Genomic DNA, 22,482 nt, shown 5'->3' with positions numbered 1-22,482 from the left:
ACTCCTCCTTTAAAGGGCCGTATTTTATTAGAAAGGCTTGGAAACTGGGCAACTGAGGGTAACATCTTATCGGATGCCCAGTATGGATTTAGAAGAGGTATTGGAACGGTGGAACAATGGCGGAATTTAGATTTACTAATAGGGAAGTATACCCTAGTAAAGGAAGGGGCCTTACATATATGCTTTGTAGACCTAACTAGTGCTTTTGACCTAGTTAATCATCAAACACTATGGCAAACACTAAAGGGGCAAGGAGCACCCCTAGAAATGATCAAATACCTGTCACAGATCTATAATTTTTTAACTTCTAGGGTACGTTTTGGTAAAAGAGGAGAATGCACATCAGCCTTTAGAGTTGCACTAGGCATAAGACAGGGTTGCATTTTAGCGCCTTTTTTATTCTCTCTATATAGTAATAGTCTAGACTCCTTTTTACAATCACTACCAGCAGATGCCCCAAAAATTGGTACACGCCCTACGCCAGTCCTCTTATATGCGGATGACGCTGTCCTAATCTCTAGGACAGCAAATGGGCTGCAACTTTTGATTGAAAACTTTGTGTCATTTATCACCGACAAAAGTTTACAGTTAAATTAAAAAAAAAAACTTTTGTGATGACATGGGGGAAAAACAGACCTAAGATCAGACATCAGGCTGGTGTGGTTGTTATAAATAGAGTCTCCACCTTCTCATATTTAGGAATGCTTTTTTGCAAAACTGGCTGTTGGAATATGAACATCAAACTGAATAGCATGACTTTTTTAAGAGTGACGGAAAGTATTTTTAGATTTGCCACAATATTAGGAAATAAGCCCATACGAGAGATTTTAACCTTGTACTGGAGTAAGTGCATTACCGGGGTCTGCTATGGGTCTGCGATCTGGGGGAGAGCACCTATTGCTACTTTGCAAACACAAGAAAACAAATTTCTTAAAAGAATATTAGTGGTCCCTCAAGCTAAAGCTAAGTACATAGTACATAAGGAATTAATGGTCCCATACCTAACCGATATAATAAATCTGGCTGCCCTGCTCTTGTGGCGAGGGATATGGTCTAAGGATGAAACTACATTTTACGAAAGATATAATAGTGGACTGTCTGACACTCAATTTTAATATGAATATCCCATGGTTGGAGCACATTTCCAAATTATTATCCTATTGTAATATTGACTTTGACAAAAAGAATCCATCGACCATCCAAGAGATTAGTAAAAGAGACCTGAGGGCTAGATATTCCGAACTTGTGGAAAACGATAGAGATATGGCTGCTAATTCTAAAAAAAAGTGTTGTCTCCTACCATGAACGGGTGGTTACGGTTGGCTTACCCTTATACCTTGTATTGGTGACAAATATCCAGCAAAGATTCTACCTAACAAGGTTGAGGATGGATACTTTACACTTTTTAGTAGCCTTCCCTAAAACGGAAAAATGTAATATCAATTTACCTAACTGCCCATGTGATGGAAGATCTGCACAATCAACCATGCACTTTATCCTATTTTGTAATTTTTATACAGACCTTCGGAAATTGTTTTTAAAGCCTTTATTTTTATCTAATAGACTTTTTAATTATAAACATGCTTTCCAACATATTTGTAATCTGGGAAATGCAAAAATTATTAATTCTGTTACTAGATATGTACAAAGTGCAATTTGAAAAGAAAAGACTATACTTATCCGGAAGCCTTATTATATGAGACCGATGATGACAGGATTTAGCTGTGTAAATATAAACTTTCATAAGACTATTTTGTAGAGAGAATTATAGCCCATAAAATATTATTTATATTCCATCCTATACCAAGTATTTGTATTTTATGAAGGAAAATTATTAATGACATTTTTGTCTCATCATTTTTATATTGTATGAATTGTGATTTTTGTGCTTTTATGGTGACTTCTGTATACACCGAATAAAGCTGAATTAATTGAAATTAATTGAATGCACAAATGAGTAAGTGGATGGATGAATGGATGCATGAGTACAACAATGAGTTACGGAGTGCATGTATGATGACTTATTTAGTGGTTACACTCATCAGTGACACAGAAGGCTCTTTTATTTATAAGCTAGACCTATTGGTATTGGCAACACTTGTTCGAAAATGTATCCAAGAATGAATGTTTACTCTCCAAGAAGTAATCTGCTGTTCTCACACAGGAGATAGCACATCCAGACAATATATTAGTTGTCATTTTATGATGGAAGAGAAGATAAACATTTTGCACTTTAATTATTGTCCCTTCATTCTAATTGAAAGTGTGAACGTCAATGAAAGATTCACCTTCTGAATCCCAAGCAATGGATCATATGTATATGCATTCACCTGATAGTCAGATAAAGTCTGATGGGTTACACTGCTTTATGTACAAAGTGGTGAGGAAAATCTAACTTCTGCGAAATAGTAGAGCAAGTGACAAAATTAACATTATCATTTGCATATCCAGCTGAACTCCAAAACTCCTTTATAATCCACAGCTTGATCAGATATTTTAACTCTACACCTGTTCAAATATCAGAACTAGTTATATCCCTTTTTCTCTTTCAGTTCCTTATGGTAGCTGGTTTGATCATGTTAAAGGATGGATGAAGATGAAGGACCAAAACAACTTCTTCATCATCACCTATGAGGAGCTCTCAAAGGTAAAAGCAACAAGCATTTGTATTGCAATAGGTCTCGCATTTGTGAGAGTTAAAGCTATTGTCGTTGTAAATGGCAATGTTTTTTACCCATGTGTTTTGGTTTGGAGTGGAATGAATGGGCGTGGTGTTGAGTGGAATTATGAATGATTAGAATTGTTAGTTCTGGAATTGTGCATGTAGAATGGATTTATGTGATGGGATTATTTGGCATGGTGTGCAGTGGAATTATGTGGATAGTAATGTGGTATTGAGTGTTCAGGAATTATGTGGAGTGTGATTGTGTGTGATGGAGAGTAATTATATGGTTTTGTATTTTGTGTTGTGGAGTAATATTTCGTAGAGTTTAGTTATGTGGTAGGCTGATGAATTTTGTGGCATGATGTGGAATTCTGTGGTGTAGATTTGATGAATGTGGTGTGTTGTGTCATTTTGCTGTTACCTTGAATTATGTGGTTTATTTTCGAATTTTGTGGAATGAAAACATGGTGAGTTGAATTGTGTGGAGTGGAAGGTCGTGGCGTTGAGAGCAAACATGTTGATTAGAATAGCAGTGAAATGTACGAACACATAGTCAGCATGCATTGCAATGCTACAGCATGTCCTGCTTATAAACAGGAATGGTAATCAAGGTAAAATTTCACTATGGAACAGACAATTTAAACTAATACATATAAGGTTTTTTGGTTGGGAAAAATCAGCCTGGCCTCCAATCCTAGGCAGAGAGGAAATCACTCTAGCAATGGAGGTTGAAACAGATTCAGGCAAAGAATTAACAGCCCATTTAAACTGACAATAAGATTGCACTTGACTTTTCAGCCTTAAATTCTCTTGCTTACAAGCCCAAAGACAAGCCTGAAGAATCCTTGGAAAACAAAGCCTGGCTCCCGTTGGATCTAGCATCGTTGCATACATTATTAGACACCATTTAGTCTGGCTCTCTGCTAGACCCCCTTACTCTGTCTAAACGTAGATTGTTTGACGATGCAGCCCTTACAATAATTCTTGATCTTCTCAACTCCTCTCTGAGTATGGGCCATATCCCCCAGAATTTGAAGCATGCTGTAGTACATCCTCTGCTCAAGAAGGATGGTCTTGACCCCCTTTGTTGGGCCAATTTTCGGCCTATCTCTCTCCTCCCTGCCTTTTCTTAGATTCCTGAAAAGCATATCAACACTTTTCTCGCCTCCTTCATTACTTCCTGCAATATGCTCCATCCATCTCTGTCCAGCTTTAGGGCAGGCCAAAGTACGGAATCTACCTGACTGGGAGTCACTGATCTCCTTCGGCAAGAACTGGACGTTGGTGGGACAGCCACACTTATCCTTTTGGATTTAAGTGTGGCTTTTGACACAGTTCTACATTCTATTTTACTGGACAGATTGGAGGTGCTAAGCATTGTGGACTTGGTACTAAGATGGATGTCCTCGTTCTTGAAAGATACTACTTTTCAGGTCTCATCAACCAATAACACATCCAAGACCTTCTCGCTGCCCTCAGGGGTTCCGAAGGGCTCCATTTTGAGTCCCCTGCTTTTTAACATTTACGTCTGCCCTCTGATGGACGTGATTGAGGAGTCTGGTCTCTGTTTTCCTATGCTAATGACTCTCAGATTATTTTCTCACTTTCTAATGCACAGAACTTAGATTTGTCCCCACTTAGGCAAGGCCTGACTAATGTGACCCGGTGGATGAACAGAAATGCCTTAAAGCTTAATGGCAAAAAAACTGAATTCATGATTCTGTGCAAAAATCCCGAACTCTGGGGAGTTAAACACTGGCCGACCTCCCTGGTACTCTTACCTATACTGGTTGATAAAGTCAAGAATCTTGGCTTTATTATTGATAAGAACTTTCACTTAAGCAGCAGATCTCAAAACTCACAGCCTCTAGTTTTTTCACTCTCAAATGGCTCAAGAAAGTTCTCCGACTGATTCCTCTGAATACCCAAAGCACAGTTTTACAGGCCTTGATAACGTCCAGATTGGACTATGGAAATGTCCTATGCCTGAGCGCAGATAAATCAGTGATCCGCCACTTTCCGATCATCCAAAATGCTACTGCCTGCCTTCTCTTTCAACTGCCTAGACATACTTCTGTCTCTCCCTTGCTCCATAAGCTTCACTGGCTCATGGTCATTGAACGTATTCAATTTAAAGCCTAGTGTTACATGTTCCGAGCTAGGCATGGCCTCGCCCCTACATATATCCAAGGTCTGGTATTACCTTATGTCCCCACCCAGCCGCTGAGATCAGCAAACCTTGTCCTATGCACCATGCCCAGGTTTCACTCGGCCCACATGAAGCGTCACTCCTTTGCATACTTGGGCCCAAAACTCTGGAACTCCCTTCCTTTACCTCTTAGGAACTATCACTCTCTACTCTTGTTCTGTAAGAATTTGAAGACGTTGCTCTCCAACTGCTCCTAATGGGCTAATGGATTCGCTTTGGGCTTATGCACCCTGTGGCTGTTTTGCTCTAGCGCCGGGAGACCCTTTTGGTTAGCTGCACGCTCTATAAATTCTCTAAATAAATAAATATCTACAAATGGTTTTCTGCCAACGAGGTAGCCCTGAGAGTTCACAAGATCCCAGAAGAGCATTACAGTGGTGGTTTGTGGAAACCTATGCCTATAGTGAGATGGGACACACTTCTTATATTAAAGGTTGGGGACCAAACCAGGTACTCCCTCACGAAAGCGATCTTGATTGCTAAGTTTGGGCTGACCCACAAAAATGACCACCAACGGTTCAGAGACAGTCAGAAGCTCCCCTAAAAGTCATGGGTGGATTTTGAAGACTACTCCAGCATGGAACTGAGTGGCTGGGTGTGAGGTAGGAGTGTTAATGATTGCAATGGGTTATAAAATGAGATGTTGAGGGAGTACATGCTCAGTCCCTGTTTTACAGAGCTGTGCCAGCACCTAGTTGACAGCAAGCTGACTGACCCCAGGAAGCTTGCCGAGGAGGCAACCCTCTTGGTCGGTACCAGAGTGCCAAAGAAGGTACCTGGGAGTGACCCCAAGAAGGGTGGTTCAGGTAAACCTAAGCAGAGTGAGGGGAAGGTTAAAGATGACCTGGACAAGTCCCAGAGTAAGGGGGAGGAAAGGGTTCCCAGGTCCCATCTGAGAAACAGCGGATGGTTCTAATGGGTGGTGGCCCAGAACACCCCATTCCAACCCCACTGCTTTGAGTGCTCCCAGGTAGGACATAAGCAGGGGGACCCTGTCAGCCTAAAGTAACCCCCCACTGGTTGGACCTCTACAGAGTTGGCCAATGTGACCTTAGGGGTAAGTAGTCCTAAAAGGCAGGTCATAGACTATGTTTTGATCTCCCTTGGATGGGTGATAGACCAAGAGGGTCAGCTTCATATCCCTGAGAGTGGCAGTCATCACTAGCACCAGGTGAAAGTCAACGAGATCCCTGCCACTGCTCTTAGGGACATGGGGATAACCAGACCATGGTAGTGAAAAAGCTATTTTCTGCACAGCAGTACACCGCCTAGATGTGTAAGGTACTGTAGGCCTATGTTCAGGACTTATGTATTCCTGGAGTGGTGTGGGGAGGTGACCTAGAGGAGGGTCAACATTAATCCCCTGATGCCCATGGACTGCATTTTGGGGAATAAGTTGTCAGGAGAACTAAGAAGGGTGGCTACCCAGGGCACACTGATAGTTCAGTTTTCGGGAGGTACCATTCCAATGCGGAGGGTACGGGAATGGAGATGGAGGGCCTAGATGAGGGTGGACTCCCCCCCCATCCCCTGTTCAGCCACAGGGTGCATGACCTGGACTGAGTAGTCTCAGAATACCACCCCTGAACTGGTGGTAGAGATGAAGTAGGGTGCAAAACACCTAGGGCTACTGCACCCCATTTTGAGACACCTTCATAGGTCTAAGAAATCTCAGGAGTCCATTGGGAACTCCTTTATCTGTCAGTGGATGGATTGGGGCCTGACTCCCGACAGCTGTTAGTGGGATTGGTTGGTTGCTTTCCTTGTGGGCAAAGTATTCTTCAGGTTGGGGACAGAAGTCTGATCCAAAAGGTAGAATGGGCCACATCACTTTGTGGACCATAGTGGTACTGTCTGACTACTATGATGAATCTGTGAACAATTTAAGGTTAAGAGCTGCCTGGATGGGGTCCATAGGTGAAGAGAAGGGTTCCCTATGGGTCAGTTCAGCGACTCAGGAGAGTACAGACAAATGGGTTAAACTGAGTTCAGAGGGGAGTAGAACTGACAAGTACCCCTGCAGTACAGGGCCATTGTCCATGTTCTATCGCCAAAGCAGGGTAGTCCATCAGGATATTGATAAGTCTCCCCTGGCTTTAGACTGGAGGGGAGTCATGTTGGACCTGGCCCTTTCTGCAGAGTCATCCCCAAACATTGTGCCTTCCTCCTCCTATGTTTTGCTTAATTCCTTTTCTGCTGGTCTTAGGACTCTGTTCACTTTGCCACTGCTAACAAGTGCTTAAGTGCATGCACTTTCTCCTCTCAACATGGTAATATTGGCTGATATCCAATGGCATATTCAATTTACTTATACGTACTATATGTAACCAGGGCCTGTAAATTAAATGCTTCTAGCGGCCTCCTGCACGGATTATGCCGCCTTCTTTTGTAGCAATTTAAGCATGTCTCAGGCCTGCCTCTGTAAAGTTTGTGTGTGCTTTTTAAACTGCCATTTAAAAATAAACCTTTTGTTAGGCCCGAACCTTCTTTTTAAAACATTAAGCCACCCTATTGCCACACGTAGCCACCCTATAAGCCACAAGTAGGCCCAGGATGGCTCAGATGGCAGGGTGCCATGTATTTAAAATGTTTGACATGTGCTTTAACTCTCACATTTGTTTTTCACTCCTGTAAGGCCTATCTCTACCATAGGATAACATGGGGATTACCTTATTACATTTTATAAGTGTAACTTCCAAATGGGAAGTGATGACTGGCTCAAGTTTGGTGTCTGCAGAATCCTAATCTAAAATCCTAATTTATAGTGAAGTCAGATTTTAAATTACTGTTCTGAAAATGCCACTTTTATAAAGTTAGCAGTTTATTTCCCTAGAAGTTTGGTGCCTGTAGACTGTCTCTGGTCACATGACTGGGTGTAGTTAGCTGTTGGGCTTTGTGGATTTCTCCTAGACAGCTGCACTCAGAGGGAGCTTGGGTGTTACTGAAATGGCCATCACTGACAGGATGGAAAGGAGGAGCTGGGCCCAACCTCACACCTGAATAGGCTGTGTCCTGTCTCCACACAAAGGGCTGCATACCCCCCTGTAGTTAGTCTGGGACTAGGGCAGGGAAGACAAGGAATCTGTACACTTTAAAGACATACCTCTAGAAGCTTCTTCCCACTTCAAAAGCACAACTGTGTACAAAAGTAGGACCTCAGACACCACCACTTCAGTACACTTCAGGACCTGTGAATACTCTGCAAGAAAGAAGGACTGCTGTGCTGCTGAGGGACTGTCACTCTGCTGGACGGCACTCTGCTGGACTCCTACTTTGCGGTGCTGACCTACTGCCTGCTGCTCTCTTGCATTTGTGAGAAGCACTGGGCCTGAATCTCTTGAACCCAGAATCCAGAGTATTTCCAAAGGCTAGTTGGCTTGTGTTGGACTTGGCCCTTCTAGCAGGTTCACCCCTAAAACTTTTTGCCTTTTAATGTGACCTGATGGTAGTTGTTTTAGACCCCTAGGCACTTTAGCACGGTGTCCCTGTGTAAAGTGCGTGCGCTCTGTGTTACATTTCGTGAGACTGACCTGCCCTCCCATAGGAATACATGGGGTATGTGTGTGTCCATGGTAGTTCCTGATGCGTGGGGAGTGCAGGGTCGAGTTTGGTATGTGTGAACTCGTGAGATTGAATGCTGCGCGATGATGTGTGCGGCGTTAGTGTGTCTAGTGCAGAAGTGCCACTTCTAGAAGCTGGCACATCTGTGGAATACATGTGAAGTGACTGTCTGACTGGTGATTGGCTGGTGTGCCTGGCTCCAGGAGTCAGGATGGGTCTGCCCCGGTGGTGGGTGGAGAGATCTGCATGCTGATGGTAGGGAGGAGTACACCTGGGACCTGAATAGGGCTGGGTTTTCCCTACACAATGCTGGCTCCGCCCCCTGTGGTGCGACTGATGTCCCTAGCCTGTCCAGTGAATGGGGAGAGGGGCTGAGCACAACAGAGTGCTCCAAAACCAGTTGCATCTGGTTTTCCTTAACCCTGCAGCCTGAGACAAAGGATTATGTGTATAAAAAGGGGCTGTGACCCCATGTAAAGGGTTCTGCTCTGCTGATCCTAACTGGAGGGGGGCCTGCTGCTGCTGGGTGCCAGGAGAGACCGCCACTGGGGACTGCCTCCATGCTGGAGGGCCCTGTGAGCTGGCCCCTGGGCCCAGCCTTTGCCCCCCTGCATCCTAACCGACTTTCCCTGGACTTTGGGGTCGCAGCGCCTGGAAGCGCTTTTCTCTTTCTGGCGAAGCACTTGACCCTGGTACTGAGAAGCGCTTTGTTTCTGCCCCAGGAGGACTGCTGGGGGCCTGCAGCACGAAGCTGTACGTTGTAGGGATTCCCCCACTTTTGGATTACCGGATACTTAAAAACCGAGCGGGAGCCCACCCCGCATCTGTGCCTTTAGGGCAGGGACCCACCCCGCAGTGTGCTCTTTGCGGGAGCCCACCCCGCATTTTAAAATTGCATTGTATTACAGGCGCCGAAACCTTCAGGGCCGGCGCGCTGCTCGCATCGACCCGGAAGTGAAGAAAACCCCGCCCAATTACCGGCGGGGCCAGAAGAGTAGTGTCGGCAGAGGAAGACCCAGGCGGGAGCCTACCCCACGCTGGGACGTATGCGGGAGAGAAGTGAACGAGTAAAAAGGAAGCAGCGTGTGAGGCCGCGGGGCTCCCGTGCTAGGAGAGAGCCCTGCCTGTGGCAGAGTCCGGCCCGCTACTGTGAGGGGCCGGGAGGAAGCCGAGGGGAGAGAGCTTCCCCTACCGCCGCAGACAGGTGACGCCGCAGAGAGGAGACGCCGCCTCCCAAGCAGCCAGTGAGTGCGGGCATCCCCGCGGGTCACTCCTCTGCTACGCGCAGCGTTTTCACTATTTCAGAGCCCCCGAGAGGCTCCAACGTGATTTGGGGCACATTTTGTTTTAGGCCTCACGAGTCCCCCGAGCGGGACTCCAACGTTGGGGGCATTTGTTTTCCACCCCTTTGCCAAGTTGGTGCTCCCTGGAGGCACCGTAGCGCCCGTGCTTGCTTTGCCCACAGCTGCACCGCGAGAGAGAGCGGCCAGCTGCAACGTGGGGCAGTCGTTTTGGACCACACGAGAACGGAGTGAGATACACTCCCTCGCCCCCCCCTGCGCTGGGGGCACATTGCTTTCCGCTGTCCCAGAGGCCAGAAGAAGGCCCCCGCTTATGCCCTGACATTTTTGGGTCATAGCGCACTTGAGCCCCAGTAAGAGGCCAGGTGGCCTGGGGGTCAGTTCAGCAAATTACGCTAAGGTGATGTATGCACCTAATTAGTGTTTCTATGATGCAGCGTTTTATTACATAGTGTGTTCATGCTACTGTGGTTTTGGCTAAATATGATTCAGGTCTAATGTGATTTATGCTTAGGAGTTTATGGCATCCCGTGTTTATGATGGTGCTTGTGCATAATGTATTGATGCCTCCTAATGTGTTTAGGCCTAAGGTGATAATGCTGGAGTCATTATTGCGTCGGTAATTACTGGTTGTGCGCTACATTTCTGATTTGTTCTACATTTATTGTGCATTGCCTTTATGCTTATTTTTATTTCTAACTGGGTCTATGCATAGGAGATGGTTTTTCCTAGTATAGGTTGTGCCAGTGAGTTCATGGCTCCCTGCGTGATATATGCCTAAGGTGTTTAGGATTGCGTAGGGTGTACTTACCTTTTACCAGTAGTTACTGGTTGTGCTCTACAGTGATAATTTGTGTTACAGTTGATATATGTTTTACATCTACAATTAGTAATGTGTGCTAATTCTGACAGTGGTCCACGTGGCCCTGTCTTGTGTAAATAGTCCCCTGTAAATTCTGCCCAGTGCCAGTTGGCACAGTGTAAATTGTGTGAATATTATCTAATATGTTTTGGCATAATACAAAGGCTATTTTTATATATAACCTTGTGTGGAGTTTCTTTTGTGGTGGGCCTTGGGTGTTGTTGCTGTGTGCGTGTGCAAACACTTTACACATTGCCTCCGGGATAAGCCTGGCTGCTCGTGCCAAGCTACCAAGGGGGTGAGCAGGGGTTATCTTTGGCGTGTAATTCCCCAGCCCTGACTTAGAGTGGTGGTTTCTGCCTGGCTTTGGCACAAGCCCTAGCCAATCCAGAAATCCCATTTCTAACAGCTTGCTTCCTGACCTGAAGCCTCAGGGACATAACCGGCTTCCAACAACCTTGCACTTGCACCTGGACTCTGCAATCTGTGAGTCTACCCTGTCAAGTGGTGGCACCCTAGTCCTGGACCTTTGGAAGTGGGCCTAATCTGCTTGCCGGTGCATCCCCCAGCAGAACCGATGCATCTCCTTGGCTCACCGGCACATCACTGAGCAGAATTGATGCATTGCTGCTGCGCGGATTCGACTTGTTGCAAAGACTCGTGCCACTCCTCTAGTCCTCAGAACTGATGCATTGCTCTGACGGCACAGCACATCCACAGCACATCCACAGCCCAGGTCCTCCCACCGCTCCTCAATGGCACCCTCAACAGTGACGCCTGACTCTGCATTGCAGCCTTGCTGCTCCTTGGAACTGATGCATCCCCGACGACCGACTTCACAGCACAAGCCCTGTTGTTTGCATCCTCTACGATGACTCAAAAGGACCTTACACCGCAGCCTCACCGCATCTCAGAACTGATGCATAGCTTCAGCTGTGCGACGCATCTTCAGTGTAGATCCAAGCAACGATTTGCAACCAGGATTTAAGGTACTCTGTTCAGCTAGCCTAACTGGGTCCCTGTAGCCAGCCCGCACTCCATCATGGTCAATCAATCAATCAGGTGGTTGTTAAGTGCGACTACTCACCCGTAAGGGTCTCAAGGCGCTGGGGGGGGGTCACAGGTTCCAGTCCATCAAGCAGGGGGTCTGACAAAAAGCCAGGTTTTGAGGTTTCTTGCGAAGATGGGGAGCGATGTTGTCTGTCTGAGGTGTAGCGGAAGGTCATTCCACGCTCTGGCCACACAGAGGGAGAAGGAGCGGCCTCCCGATCTGGTCTTTCTGGTGCGGGGGACCACAGCATAGGAGAGATGGGCTAATCGTAGGGTCCTTTGGGGTGCATGGAATTTGAGACGGCTGTTCAGGTATGATGGTCCGGTGTCGTGGAGGGCCTTGTGAGCATGGGTTAGCATCTTGAAGGTGACTAGCTTCGATGGGGAGCCAGTGGAGTGTGCACAGGTGCTGGGAGATGTGGCAGTGTCTTGGTAGGTTGAGGACCAGTCTTGCGGTGGCGTTTTGGATGTTCTGTAACTTACGGTTGAGGTTTTTGTTTATTCCGGCATAGAGTGCGTTGCCTTAGTCGACCTTGCTGGTGACCAGGGCGTTAGTGATGGTCTTTCTGTGTTCGAGGGGGATCCATTTGAAGGTCTTACCTAGGAGGCGGAGGGTGTGGAAGCAGGAGGACGAGACGGAGTTGATCTGGCGGTCCATTTTGAGCTTTGAGTCCAGGATGATTCCCAGGTTGCGAGCGTTGTCTGTGTGGGTAGAGGGGCTTCCGAGGACGTGGGGCCACCAGGTGTCGTTCCTGAACTTGTGACTTTATCCTGGTTTGGCGCAACCAGATATCCCGAATTGGCATTTTGTACTTTTTTGGTGCTATTTTCACCAAAAGAGGTCGGAAAATCAATTTCCCATAGGAAACTTTAGACATGGCTACAGCTCGAACTGCTGAATGGAATTACACCAAATTTGGCAAAAAGGTAGTGCGTGGTTCAGAAAGCGCCCTTGCCTGGTGTAAATCCATTCAGTATTTGCAGAGAAAATCTAAAAATAAAAGTTTTGATATCTAGAGGCACGGTGGATCTGTGCACCCTCCCGACCATGAGATTTATTCTAATTGGCTGTCAACACTCCAAACCAGGAAGTGTTGGCAGCCATCTTGTGACTCAGTTCTACCAACAGGGGAAACAAAGGTGAAAAAAAAGAAAAGTTGGCTGGGTAGAAACACCTTGATCCCCTAGGCCTGCTCAGGGCCCAAAAAAGCATTTTTTTTTTTAAATCGGCGAAATTCGCGCACCCAGCGCATATTTTGGCCCAAAAAAAAAAAATGAAGCGTGGGCTCCCGCGCTTCGTTATTATTTAGCCCCCGGGTGGGCCAAGCCCCGGGGGCATGCAAAATTGTAATTGCGGGGGCCCAGGGAGACCCCCGCAGCCTCGGGGACCACCATCCCCCGGGGCTTTCCTTAAATATTTGTGGGGGGCTCACGACCCCCCACAGCCCCGGGGACCGCCAACCCCCGGGGCTGGGTTTTTTTATGTGGGTTGGGGGCACACGGCCCCCCAAGCCCCAGGGAGCGCCACCCTGGGGCTTTTTAAATATGAGCGGGGGCACATGGCCCCTGCAGCCCCGGGGACCGCCACCCCCGGGGATTTTTTGGTTTTTAAAGAACCTGTGTGGGGGCTCGAGCCTCCCACATGCCCCAGGGACTGCCACCTCCCCTGGGGCTGTTCATGTGATGGGAGGGGGGCTGTGTGGCACCCCTTCTGGAGCCTGTGATGGCCCTGGGGACCACCACCCCCCAGGGCCGGCTCCTGCGGTGTCCTGGGGTGCCCACTGGGGACACTGCTGTTTGCAATGACAGGGCGGGAGCCACGCAGCTCCCCCTGTCATTGCAAACTGCTTTGCTTCTTTGAAGCGAGAGCAGGGAAATCTGCTCTCACTTCAATGAAGCAAAGCAGAATTGCTTTTCTATAAGGGGAGCTGCATGTCAGCAGCTCCCCTTATCGGAAAGCAATGCTAGCTCCAACAGGTGGCGGGGAGCCGGTGGGACCTTGGGGAATTGGGGTCCCCCCATGGTCCCCAACGTATAAGGCCGGCCAGTGGGATGGGGTCCCCGGGGCCAGAAGTGGCCCGGGAAGGGGGCCACGCGGCCCCCCTACCGTACAATTTTTTGTTTTTAAAGGCAGGCCGGCCCCAGGGGATGCGGTTCCCATGGCCATAATTGGCCTGAGGAGGGGGGCCACGCAGGTACCTCCAGTATGCGCCGCAGGGCTGCGTTGCAGAGAGGTGGTCTGAGGATACGCTCCTTTTTACACCTCTCTGCAACCCAGCACTGTGGCGCTTACTGGAGGTACCTGGTGGGCTAGTTGGACCCCAGGGACCCTCAGGATTCAAGGGGACTTAATCCCCCAACTTAAAATGCGCCACAGGGTGCCTTTGTGCACAGTGGTGAAGGGAGGGGGCGGGGCCTGAGGTGAGATGTGTGTAAACATGCCCTGTGGCACGTTTTAAGTAGGGGAATTAATTCCTCTTAAATCCTGAGGGTCCTTGGGGGCCAACTAGCCCACCAGGTACCTCCAGTAAGCGCCATTGCACTGCGTTGCAGAGAGGTGGTCCAGGTCACGCCCCTTTTTACACCTCTATGCAACGCAGCTCTGTGGCGCTTACTGGAGGTACCTGGTGGGCTAGTTGGACCCCAGCATACCCTCAGGATTAAAGGGGACTTAATCCCCTAACTTAAAATACACCATGGGGTGCGTTTGCACAGTGGTGAAGGGAAGGGGTGGGGCCTGAGCTGACCTGTGTGCAAACATGCCCTGTGGCGCGTTTTAAGGTGGGGAATTAATTCCTCTTCAATCCTGAGGGTCCCTGGTGGCCAATGAGCCCACCATGTACCTCCAGTAAGCGCCACTGCATTGCGTTGCAGAGAGGTGGTCCAAGCCATGCCCCTTTTTAGACATCTCTGCAATGCAGCTCTATGGCACTTACTGGAGGTACCTAGTGGGCTACTTGGACCCCAGGGACCGCCCCCTAGCACGTTGTATGTTGGGGGACAACTTACAACACACTAGGGGGCAAGTTTGCAGAGTGGTGGAAAAAGGGGGCATGGCCTTTGTCTACCTCTCACCAATCCCACTGCATGGGGCTTACTGGAGGTAAAAGGTAGGCTAGTTGGCCCCTAAAGGACCCTCAGCAGTGAAGGGGACTTCAATCCCCAACCAAGAGCGTGCCAGGCAGCGCGTTTGGTGGGCAAAGTGGGCATGGCCGGGTACGAGTACTTACCAATGCTGCTATGTGGGACTGACTGGAGGTAATAGTTTGGGAAGTTCGCCCCCAAGGATGTCCTTGGTGGCCAACTACCCCTCTTGTTACCTCCAGTAAGTCTCACTCAGTGGGATTGCTAAAATGTCTTTGGAGGCCATGGCCCCCTTTCTCTACCACTCTGCAAACGTGACTACTAGTTAAAGTAGCATATATTTGTACCTCTGATTTAGAGGTAATTTTAATCCCCCTGCCCTATTATGTACTAGGGCATTACAGAGGAGGTCATGCCAATCACATGGGTACCCCAACGCATAGTGTTGCCTAGTGTATGTAGGTGTTTTCACTGTATTCTAAGTGTCTTTTAGCATAGTACTGGCTCCGGTCCTGGTTAGTCAGAGTCAGTTACCCCCAGTACCCGTCTGAAAAAGTTGTGGGCAAAGGATGATTTTGCAACAAGGCCTCTTTCTGCTAACTATAACTCTCGCCCCCGCAATGCACTGCTGATGACGTCACATATTACATCACTCATGACATGGTCAGTGACATCACTGATAACATCTCAAATGACATATCTGATGATATCACTGATGACATCATCCATGTGATAATTTGATGCATCTTCTCAACCCCTAATACAACCTTTGATACACCCACTCTAAATTACAGACTGCCATTCTCAAAACCATAGACACTCCAAAACCAATAACTACATATCCACTCACTGATTCTTAGGTTTACACACACATCCACTCACTCATCCGTACAGTCACTCATATTTATGGTCACTCAGTACAGGACTATCATATGCACTCATACACCTATAGAGACACTCACACACCGCCACTCATCCATAGAGGTACTCACACACCTAGTCAGTCATGCAAACAATTAATCACACTGCCATTTACTCTCCTATAAAGTCATACACACACAAGCTCACTTACTCATACTAATACTAGCACATTCTTACGCTCTTATACAATCACTGATGCAAGCACACACTCACCCATACAGCCACTCTCACAATCACACACTCTCATTTATAGCCATTTATATACTCCAACACACATATATACTGCCTTTCACCTATGTAGTTACTCACACATGTACCACTGAGATATACATTCACTCACTAACACACCCATACACACATTCACCCACCCATACAGTCCATCACAGATGCACTCTTTAAACCATGCACCCAGTGAATTACCCACTCGCACAGTCACACACACCCCCGCACACAAACGCTCAGGCACCCATACATATACTCAGGAAACCAATCAATAACCCATATAGACACTCATGCAGCTATTCACAAACCCATGCAGCCGCTTACACACCAACAGTCAGATGGATACGGACATTCACACAGTTTAGTCACTAACTCATGCATTCAGTAAGATACGTTTAATCACTCACTTATAGAGTCAGTCACGCACCTACTAAATCATCCATTCAGACATGTATACACCCACTTATTCTTCAATACACCTTTTCCAATATATATTAAACATATTTAAACTTACAGAAACACACAGTCACTGGATGATGCCATCAGTGATGTCATTTGAGATGTCATCAGTGATGTCATCAGTGATGTTATCAGTGATGTCACTGACCATGTCATGAGTGATGTAATATGTGATGTCATCAGTAGTGCATTTCAGGGGCGTGAGTTATAGTTAGCTGAACTATCTATAACAGGGGAATTTCTCTGGTTTTGTACGAGTGAAATGTCCAACTAACTATAGCTTTCCCTAAAGCCTATGGTTTTTTCAGTGAATATATATATATATATATATATATATATAACACCATTGTAATCAATAAATCGGATAAAGGTGGGAATATTGTGCTCTGGGATAAGAAAGAATACATTAAAGAGGCATATTGCCACCTCAACAATGAGGTTTGCTACAAGAAAATCAACATGGCATCGGTAAATACGATTCAAAAAAACTATAAGGATGAACTAAACGAATGGAGAAGGGAAGGTCTCATCTCTAGAGACAAATTTGTTTCTCAACAAAGATTTTCCAACCTTACCAAACATCTATTTCATACCAAAGATACATAAAAAGGAAATACCTGTTCCGGGGAGACCTATTGTGTCATCCATTAATAGTGCCTTCGAGAATACATCTAAATATATTGACTTTTATCTCCAGGAATTTGTCACGAGTTTTCCGGCATACATTAAAGACACTACAGATTTTTTGCATCAACTTAATAACTGTGAATGGTCTAAAGAATATCATTTTTTAACAATGGACATATCAGCTTTGTAGTGTACACGAGCATTGCCCACCCTGATGGAATGAGAGCAGTGGAATTTTATTTGGGCATGAGACCTATTGAAATGTACCGCCATAGTCAAATGTTGATTAGAATGATTCATTGGTGTCCCCACAACAATGTTTTTATGTTTGATAACGCGGTCTTTCAGCAACTAAGAGGAGTTGTTATGGGGGCATGCTTCTCCCCTAGCTACGCGGGGCTCCACGTTGGCTGGTGGGAGGAGCATGTCCTCAAGGTACAGCATGCCACTGTATTGTCTAAACATATTGTCAAATTCTGGCGATACATAGACGATGTGTTCATTGTATGGCGAAGAACAGACGAGCAAGCTAACCAATTTGTTGATAACATCAATGATAATGTGTTAAACCTACATTTTACTGCTAATATTGACTGTGTTGTCACAAATTTTCTTGACATTCAAGTACGAATAGCAGATAGTAGGACTGAAACCGGTTTGTACAGAAAGCCTACATCGGGTAACATGGTGTTACATGCAGTGAGTTTTCATGCACCACACACTATAGCTAGTATCCCCTATGGCGAGTTCATTCGCATACACGGAGCATGTAGCACTCTAGAAGCCAGACAATATCACCACTTGGAGGCTAAGAAGAGATTGAAAGCCAGAGGTTATACATCAGGCAGGCTAGAAATGGCCATGAGGAAAGCAAATGCCATCAATCGTACAGCTCTTCTAGATCCCAATAGGAATTTTCAGCAAGAAGATGATTATCTATGTGATAAGGAGGCTGGTGAAAATTTAGAAATTAGGCTAGTCACAGGTTACAGCAGGCAAGCTAAACGCATTAAAAATATCATCAAGAGAGAATGGCCAATTGTTCTCACTGATCTTACCTTAAGAGGTTGTTCCCACCACTTCAACAGTAACCTTTAGACGTGCGTACGCAGCGAGCTAGTGCAAAATAGCCCAGAAACCAATGTAACAGCAAGCTGGCTGTCACCCCGTAAGGGATTCTTTAGGTGCAGCTCATGCCGAGCCTGTAAGTTTGGCACCAATACTGCCACTTACTTGACACCTTTTTCAGATGAACCTATCGCTCAGAAGGCCCACTACACCTGTAGAACGGAGTTTGCTGTCTACGTCCTCAAATGCAGTTGTAATCTATGCTATGTAGGCAGCACTAAACTATAGGTGCATGTGCAGATCCTTCAACATCTCAGAGCGATAGTGAACTCTGACCAGGCCTACCTAGTGGCCCAGCATGTTAAAGCCGTACAGAATAACAATTTGAACTGTTTACAGTATTTTGTTATTGATGCCTTGGCACCATGCAAGAGGGGTGGTAATAGGGAGAAAGCACTGCGTCAGCTAGAGTCACGCTATATAGTGGAGCTTGACAGTAAGTCCCCAACGGGTCTCAACATAGGTGAAGACCTATACAACTTTTTATAGGTGTGGACTATTATTCAAACCATTTCAGCCTATGTGGCATCTGTAGATCCCACTCTAGGAAGCATTTTTATAACAGCTATGGAGGTATTTTTCTCCAGGAGATCCATTTGTAGATTTTCCAAGCTGATTTTCTGGATAGTGTTCTCGCTCTGTTTCTGCATTTTTTCTGTAGTGTTTTTTTCTGTAGTGTTTTTTTCTCTTTTTCTTCTTTTTTTCTCTTTTTCTTTTTTTTTCCTCATTCTTTGCCCTTTATTGATCATGAAATATTATATGGATAGAGGAATCTCGTTTCACTCGCATAATTTGATATTTCATGACCTCTAGCCATCTGGTTGACCGTAGTTTTTTTTTTATGACAGTCTGTTATCTAGGTGTAGATAGTATAAGGATTTATCCAAAGTATGATTTTTGATTTACCACCTTAGATTATTGAGGCCGAACCTATGGATACTCCTATGTTAAATTAATTTTTTTCTATAGGGAGTATGGCCGCCATATATCCTGTTTGTAGCACAAGTTAGCAACTTTTTAAACTCCTTTTTCTGAGCACTTATGCACTATTATTGCACTGTTGCACACTATAGGCACATTCAGTGCTTCGATAAGTGTTGTTCTGGCTGTATGACAACCACCCTCTGGCCATAATATCATCAAATAAAATCAATAGAACAATATGTGAACATTGAAAATATGCTTAGCTTTGCATAAATATGGATATAGGTACTGGTCATCCTTACATAGAGTGCCTGTTTCAACCTATTCGTACATCAATATAGCTGCATTTGCACATTTGTGTAGCGATGTTTTGCACATAAGTTGGTATTTGAACCTGTTATAACATCTCATTTTGCATTTCTCTATTTGCACTATAATATAGCTGTATTTTCACAAATGTATAGTGATGTTTTTCACATAACTAGGTATTTGAACCGCTTCAACGTGTTCAATGGTGAATTTGCACATTACTTGCGTTCTTAGCACACAAGCGCTCTTTGCACATAAGTATTTACCTTTTTTTAAACATCCATTTGTAATATGTCATGTTTATAGGATGAAATTTGTATTCTGCCCTGTATTTCATATGTTTATCAGTTTAAAAAAAAAATTCTGATGAATACAAGTGGACATTAGAGAATAGAGCAGGTTATATTAGCTCTGTGTGCAAGCTGTTTATTTACAAACGACAGTACAAACAAATACCAATTAAGACGGCGAAGATATACGTAGCCGTCTCTGTATTTTAGATCAGCTCTGCAAAGCTTTTTAACACACTATTTTTGTCATTACAATCTGTGGTTTCAGTGGGACGAATAACTTCCATTTAGTATTTTGTCTATGTCCAGCTTAATGCCGATCGACGTTATTAGGTAGCGTCATGTCTGTGCCTTTAAATTTTTGTCCTAGCTTCCCGTTTGTTAAGTGATCAAGGACACAGCCCAGTGTCCGAAACGCGTCTGAGGCAGCACCGTTTGTTCACAGCATAAAAATAAATATTAATTCTGGCATCAGCTTATTGAAGTGTCTGTGTTCCTATTTGTGCAAGGAAGCACTAGGGAGAAGTGGAGTGGAGATATATATATATATATATATATATGATGCTCAAAGTGTTCCCACAAGTTTAGCATGCACTCCAACAGCAGGAAATCCACGCAGGTCCTTCAAGTAACAGGCTGTAGCCGACGCGTTTCGGAAGATTCCTTTCTCTAGGCTGGTTCACAGGATACACAGCGTTTTTCAAACCGCACCTTTTATCCCTTATTCGCCAGCTGATTGGCCAATCGGTAAGCTTGTATAAGCACTGTGCCAAGGTCTTCTGGGACTTGAAGTGCGGATAAAGATAAAGGAATCTTCCGAAACGCGTCGGCTACAGCCTGTGACTTGAAGGACCTGCGTGGATTTCCTGCTGTTGGAGTGCATGCTAAACTTGTGGGAACACTTTGAGCATCATATATATAACATATATATATATATATATATATATATATATATATATATATATATATATATATATATATATATATATATATATATATATATTCACTTAAAAGACCATAGGTTTCACACATGTTATAGTTAGGTGGATATTTCACTCGTAAAAAACAAATGAAATTCCCCCGTTATAGTTAGTTCAGATAACTATAACTCGCGCGCCCGCAATCCACTGCTCATGACGTCACATATTACATCACTCATGACATGGTCAGTGGCATCACTCATGACATCACTGATGACATCATCCTTGTGATAGAGTGGCGGTTGCGCGAGTTATAGTTATCTGAACTAACTATAACGGGGGAATTTTATTGGTTTTTTACGAGTGAAATATCCACCTAACTATAACATGTGTGAAACCTATGGTTTTTTAAGTGAATTTGCAAGGTTTTTTTAATGCTAATTCCTAACTATAACGTGTGTGAAACCTATGGTTTTTTCAGTGAATTTGTACGGTTTTTTAAATGCTAATTTATTTATGTATTATTATTATTTTTTTTATATATTTATTTTACAAGAAACTACGTATTAAAAAATCTTTTTTTTTTTTTTTTGGTTTTTCACCGTGCGCGCATGGTGCGCACACCCCTGCGATTTAAAAAAAAAAAAAAAAAAAACATTTTTTTTTCTGCCTTCGGGGTCCTTCAGGGACCCCCTGACAAAGGCTAGGGGGTCAGGAACTCTCTACCCTGCCCCCTTTTCACGATCGCCACCTTCCTTTTTCACTCTCGCACTGAAAACAAACAAAATGGCGGCCGACACTTCCTGATTTCGACCGATTCGAACGTTGACTAACATGTAACCACCAATCAGAATTACACTTGCGCACGTTAGGGTGCTCACACGGTGCGCGCACGGTGCGCGCACGGTGCGCGCTTATAGATATTTATATGCTTTTAAATGCTATTTTCTCAGGAACTACTAAACAGATTGTCACCAGACCTGCAAAAGGCACTTCCCTGACCTGAGGACTACCTCTCTGCCAAATTTCAAGTAATTCTGTTCAGCCGTTCGGGCTGTACCTTCGACTAAAGGTCCTATGGAAAAATGCATGGGGAAAATGCGTTTTGGGACCCCCCTTTTTTCTCGGCCCCCGCTTGACGAATCACCCCAAGACTTTCAGGGTAGGAGCGGAGCGCCCCACCTATTTTGAAAATTTCGCGAGGATTCGTCAACCGGCGCCAAAGTTATTCCAAATAGAATGTTGCGGATTTCCTATGGAAACACGGTCCTAACTATAACTATCTACTGGCGACCGCCAGTAGATTATATATATATATATAGATATATTCCACAGCAGGATCCCAGGGGTACCACCATCCAAAGAAAGGCGCAACACCAGGAAACAGACTCCAATGGCAAAGATTGAGTTTGAGTTTAAAACATTTGTAGAGCGCACGTACACCTGGCGGTTTCATGGCGCTTTGAGGTACTGGGCCCGGGAAGATAAAGGGATCCGGGAGGAGGGGGAGAGTATGATAATTAAAGTGGGAAAATGTTTGAGAAAAGGAAAGTTTTGAGCGCCTTTCGGAAATGAGAATATTGAGTGAAAGATCTAAGGTGGACGGGGAGAGAGTTCCAAAAGGCAGGGGCAAGTGTGGAAAATTTCGTGCCCCCCCACTTTTTGCGCCGAAAGGGGGGGACTGTCAGTAGGTGTTGGGAGGATGAATGTAATTCCCTAACAGGGGCGTAGGCTTTGATTTCAGAGGAAATAAAAGCCGGAGCTGCGCCGACTTGGGCCTGAAAGATGATTCATCCCATCTTGAACTGGACTCGCTCTTGAATAGGGAGCCAATGCAAGGACTTAAGAAGGGGCTTAGCATGGTGGAATTTGGCCAGATTGTAGACCAGGCGGGCGGCCTGGTTTTGGACCAGCTGTAAACGTCGCATACTGTAGGCAGGCATGCCACAA

The 22,482-nt window shown here is 45.4% G+C and overlaps 1 protein-coding gene across 3 annotated transcripts in view; it reads left to right on the top strand.

Moving 5' to 3' along the window:
* The window catches only part of LOC146809665 (sulfotransferase 2B1-like), a 641,816-nt gene that overhangs the window by 508,715 nt on the left and 110,619 nt on the right, over positions 1-22,482 (top strand). For all 3 annotated transcript variants that reach the window (XM_085616518.1, XM_085616516.1, XM_085616517.1), the window contains exon 5: positions 2,553-2,647. In XM_085616518.1, the coding sequence (XP_085472644.1) occupies positions 2,553-2,647 (95 nt within the window). The remainder of the gene's footprint in view (positions 1-2,552; positions 2,648-22,482) is intronic.

Source organism: Triturus cristatus, chromosome 7 (assembly GCF_964204655.1).
Source record: "Triturus cristatus chromosome 7, aTriCri1.1, whole genome shotgun sequence".
NCBI lineage: Eukaryota > Metazoa > Chordata > Amphibia > Caudata > Salamandridae > Triturus > Triturus cristatus.
Note: the sequence above shows the minus strand (reverse complement) of the source record. Positions and strands in the feature narration are given on the sequence as shown.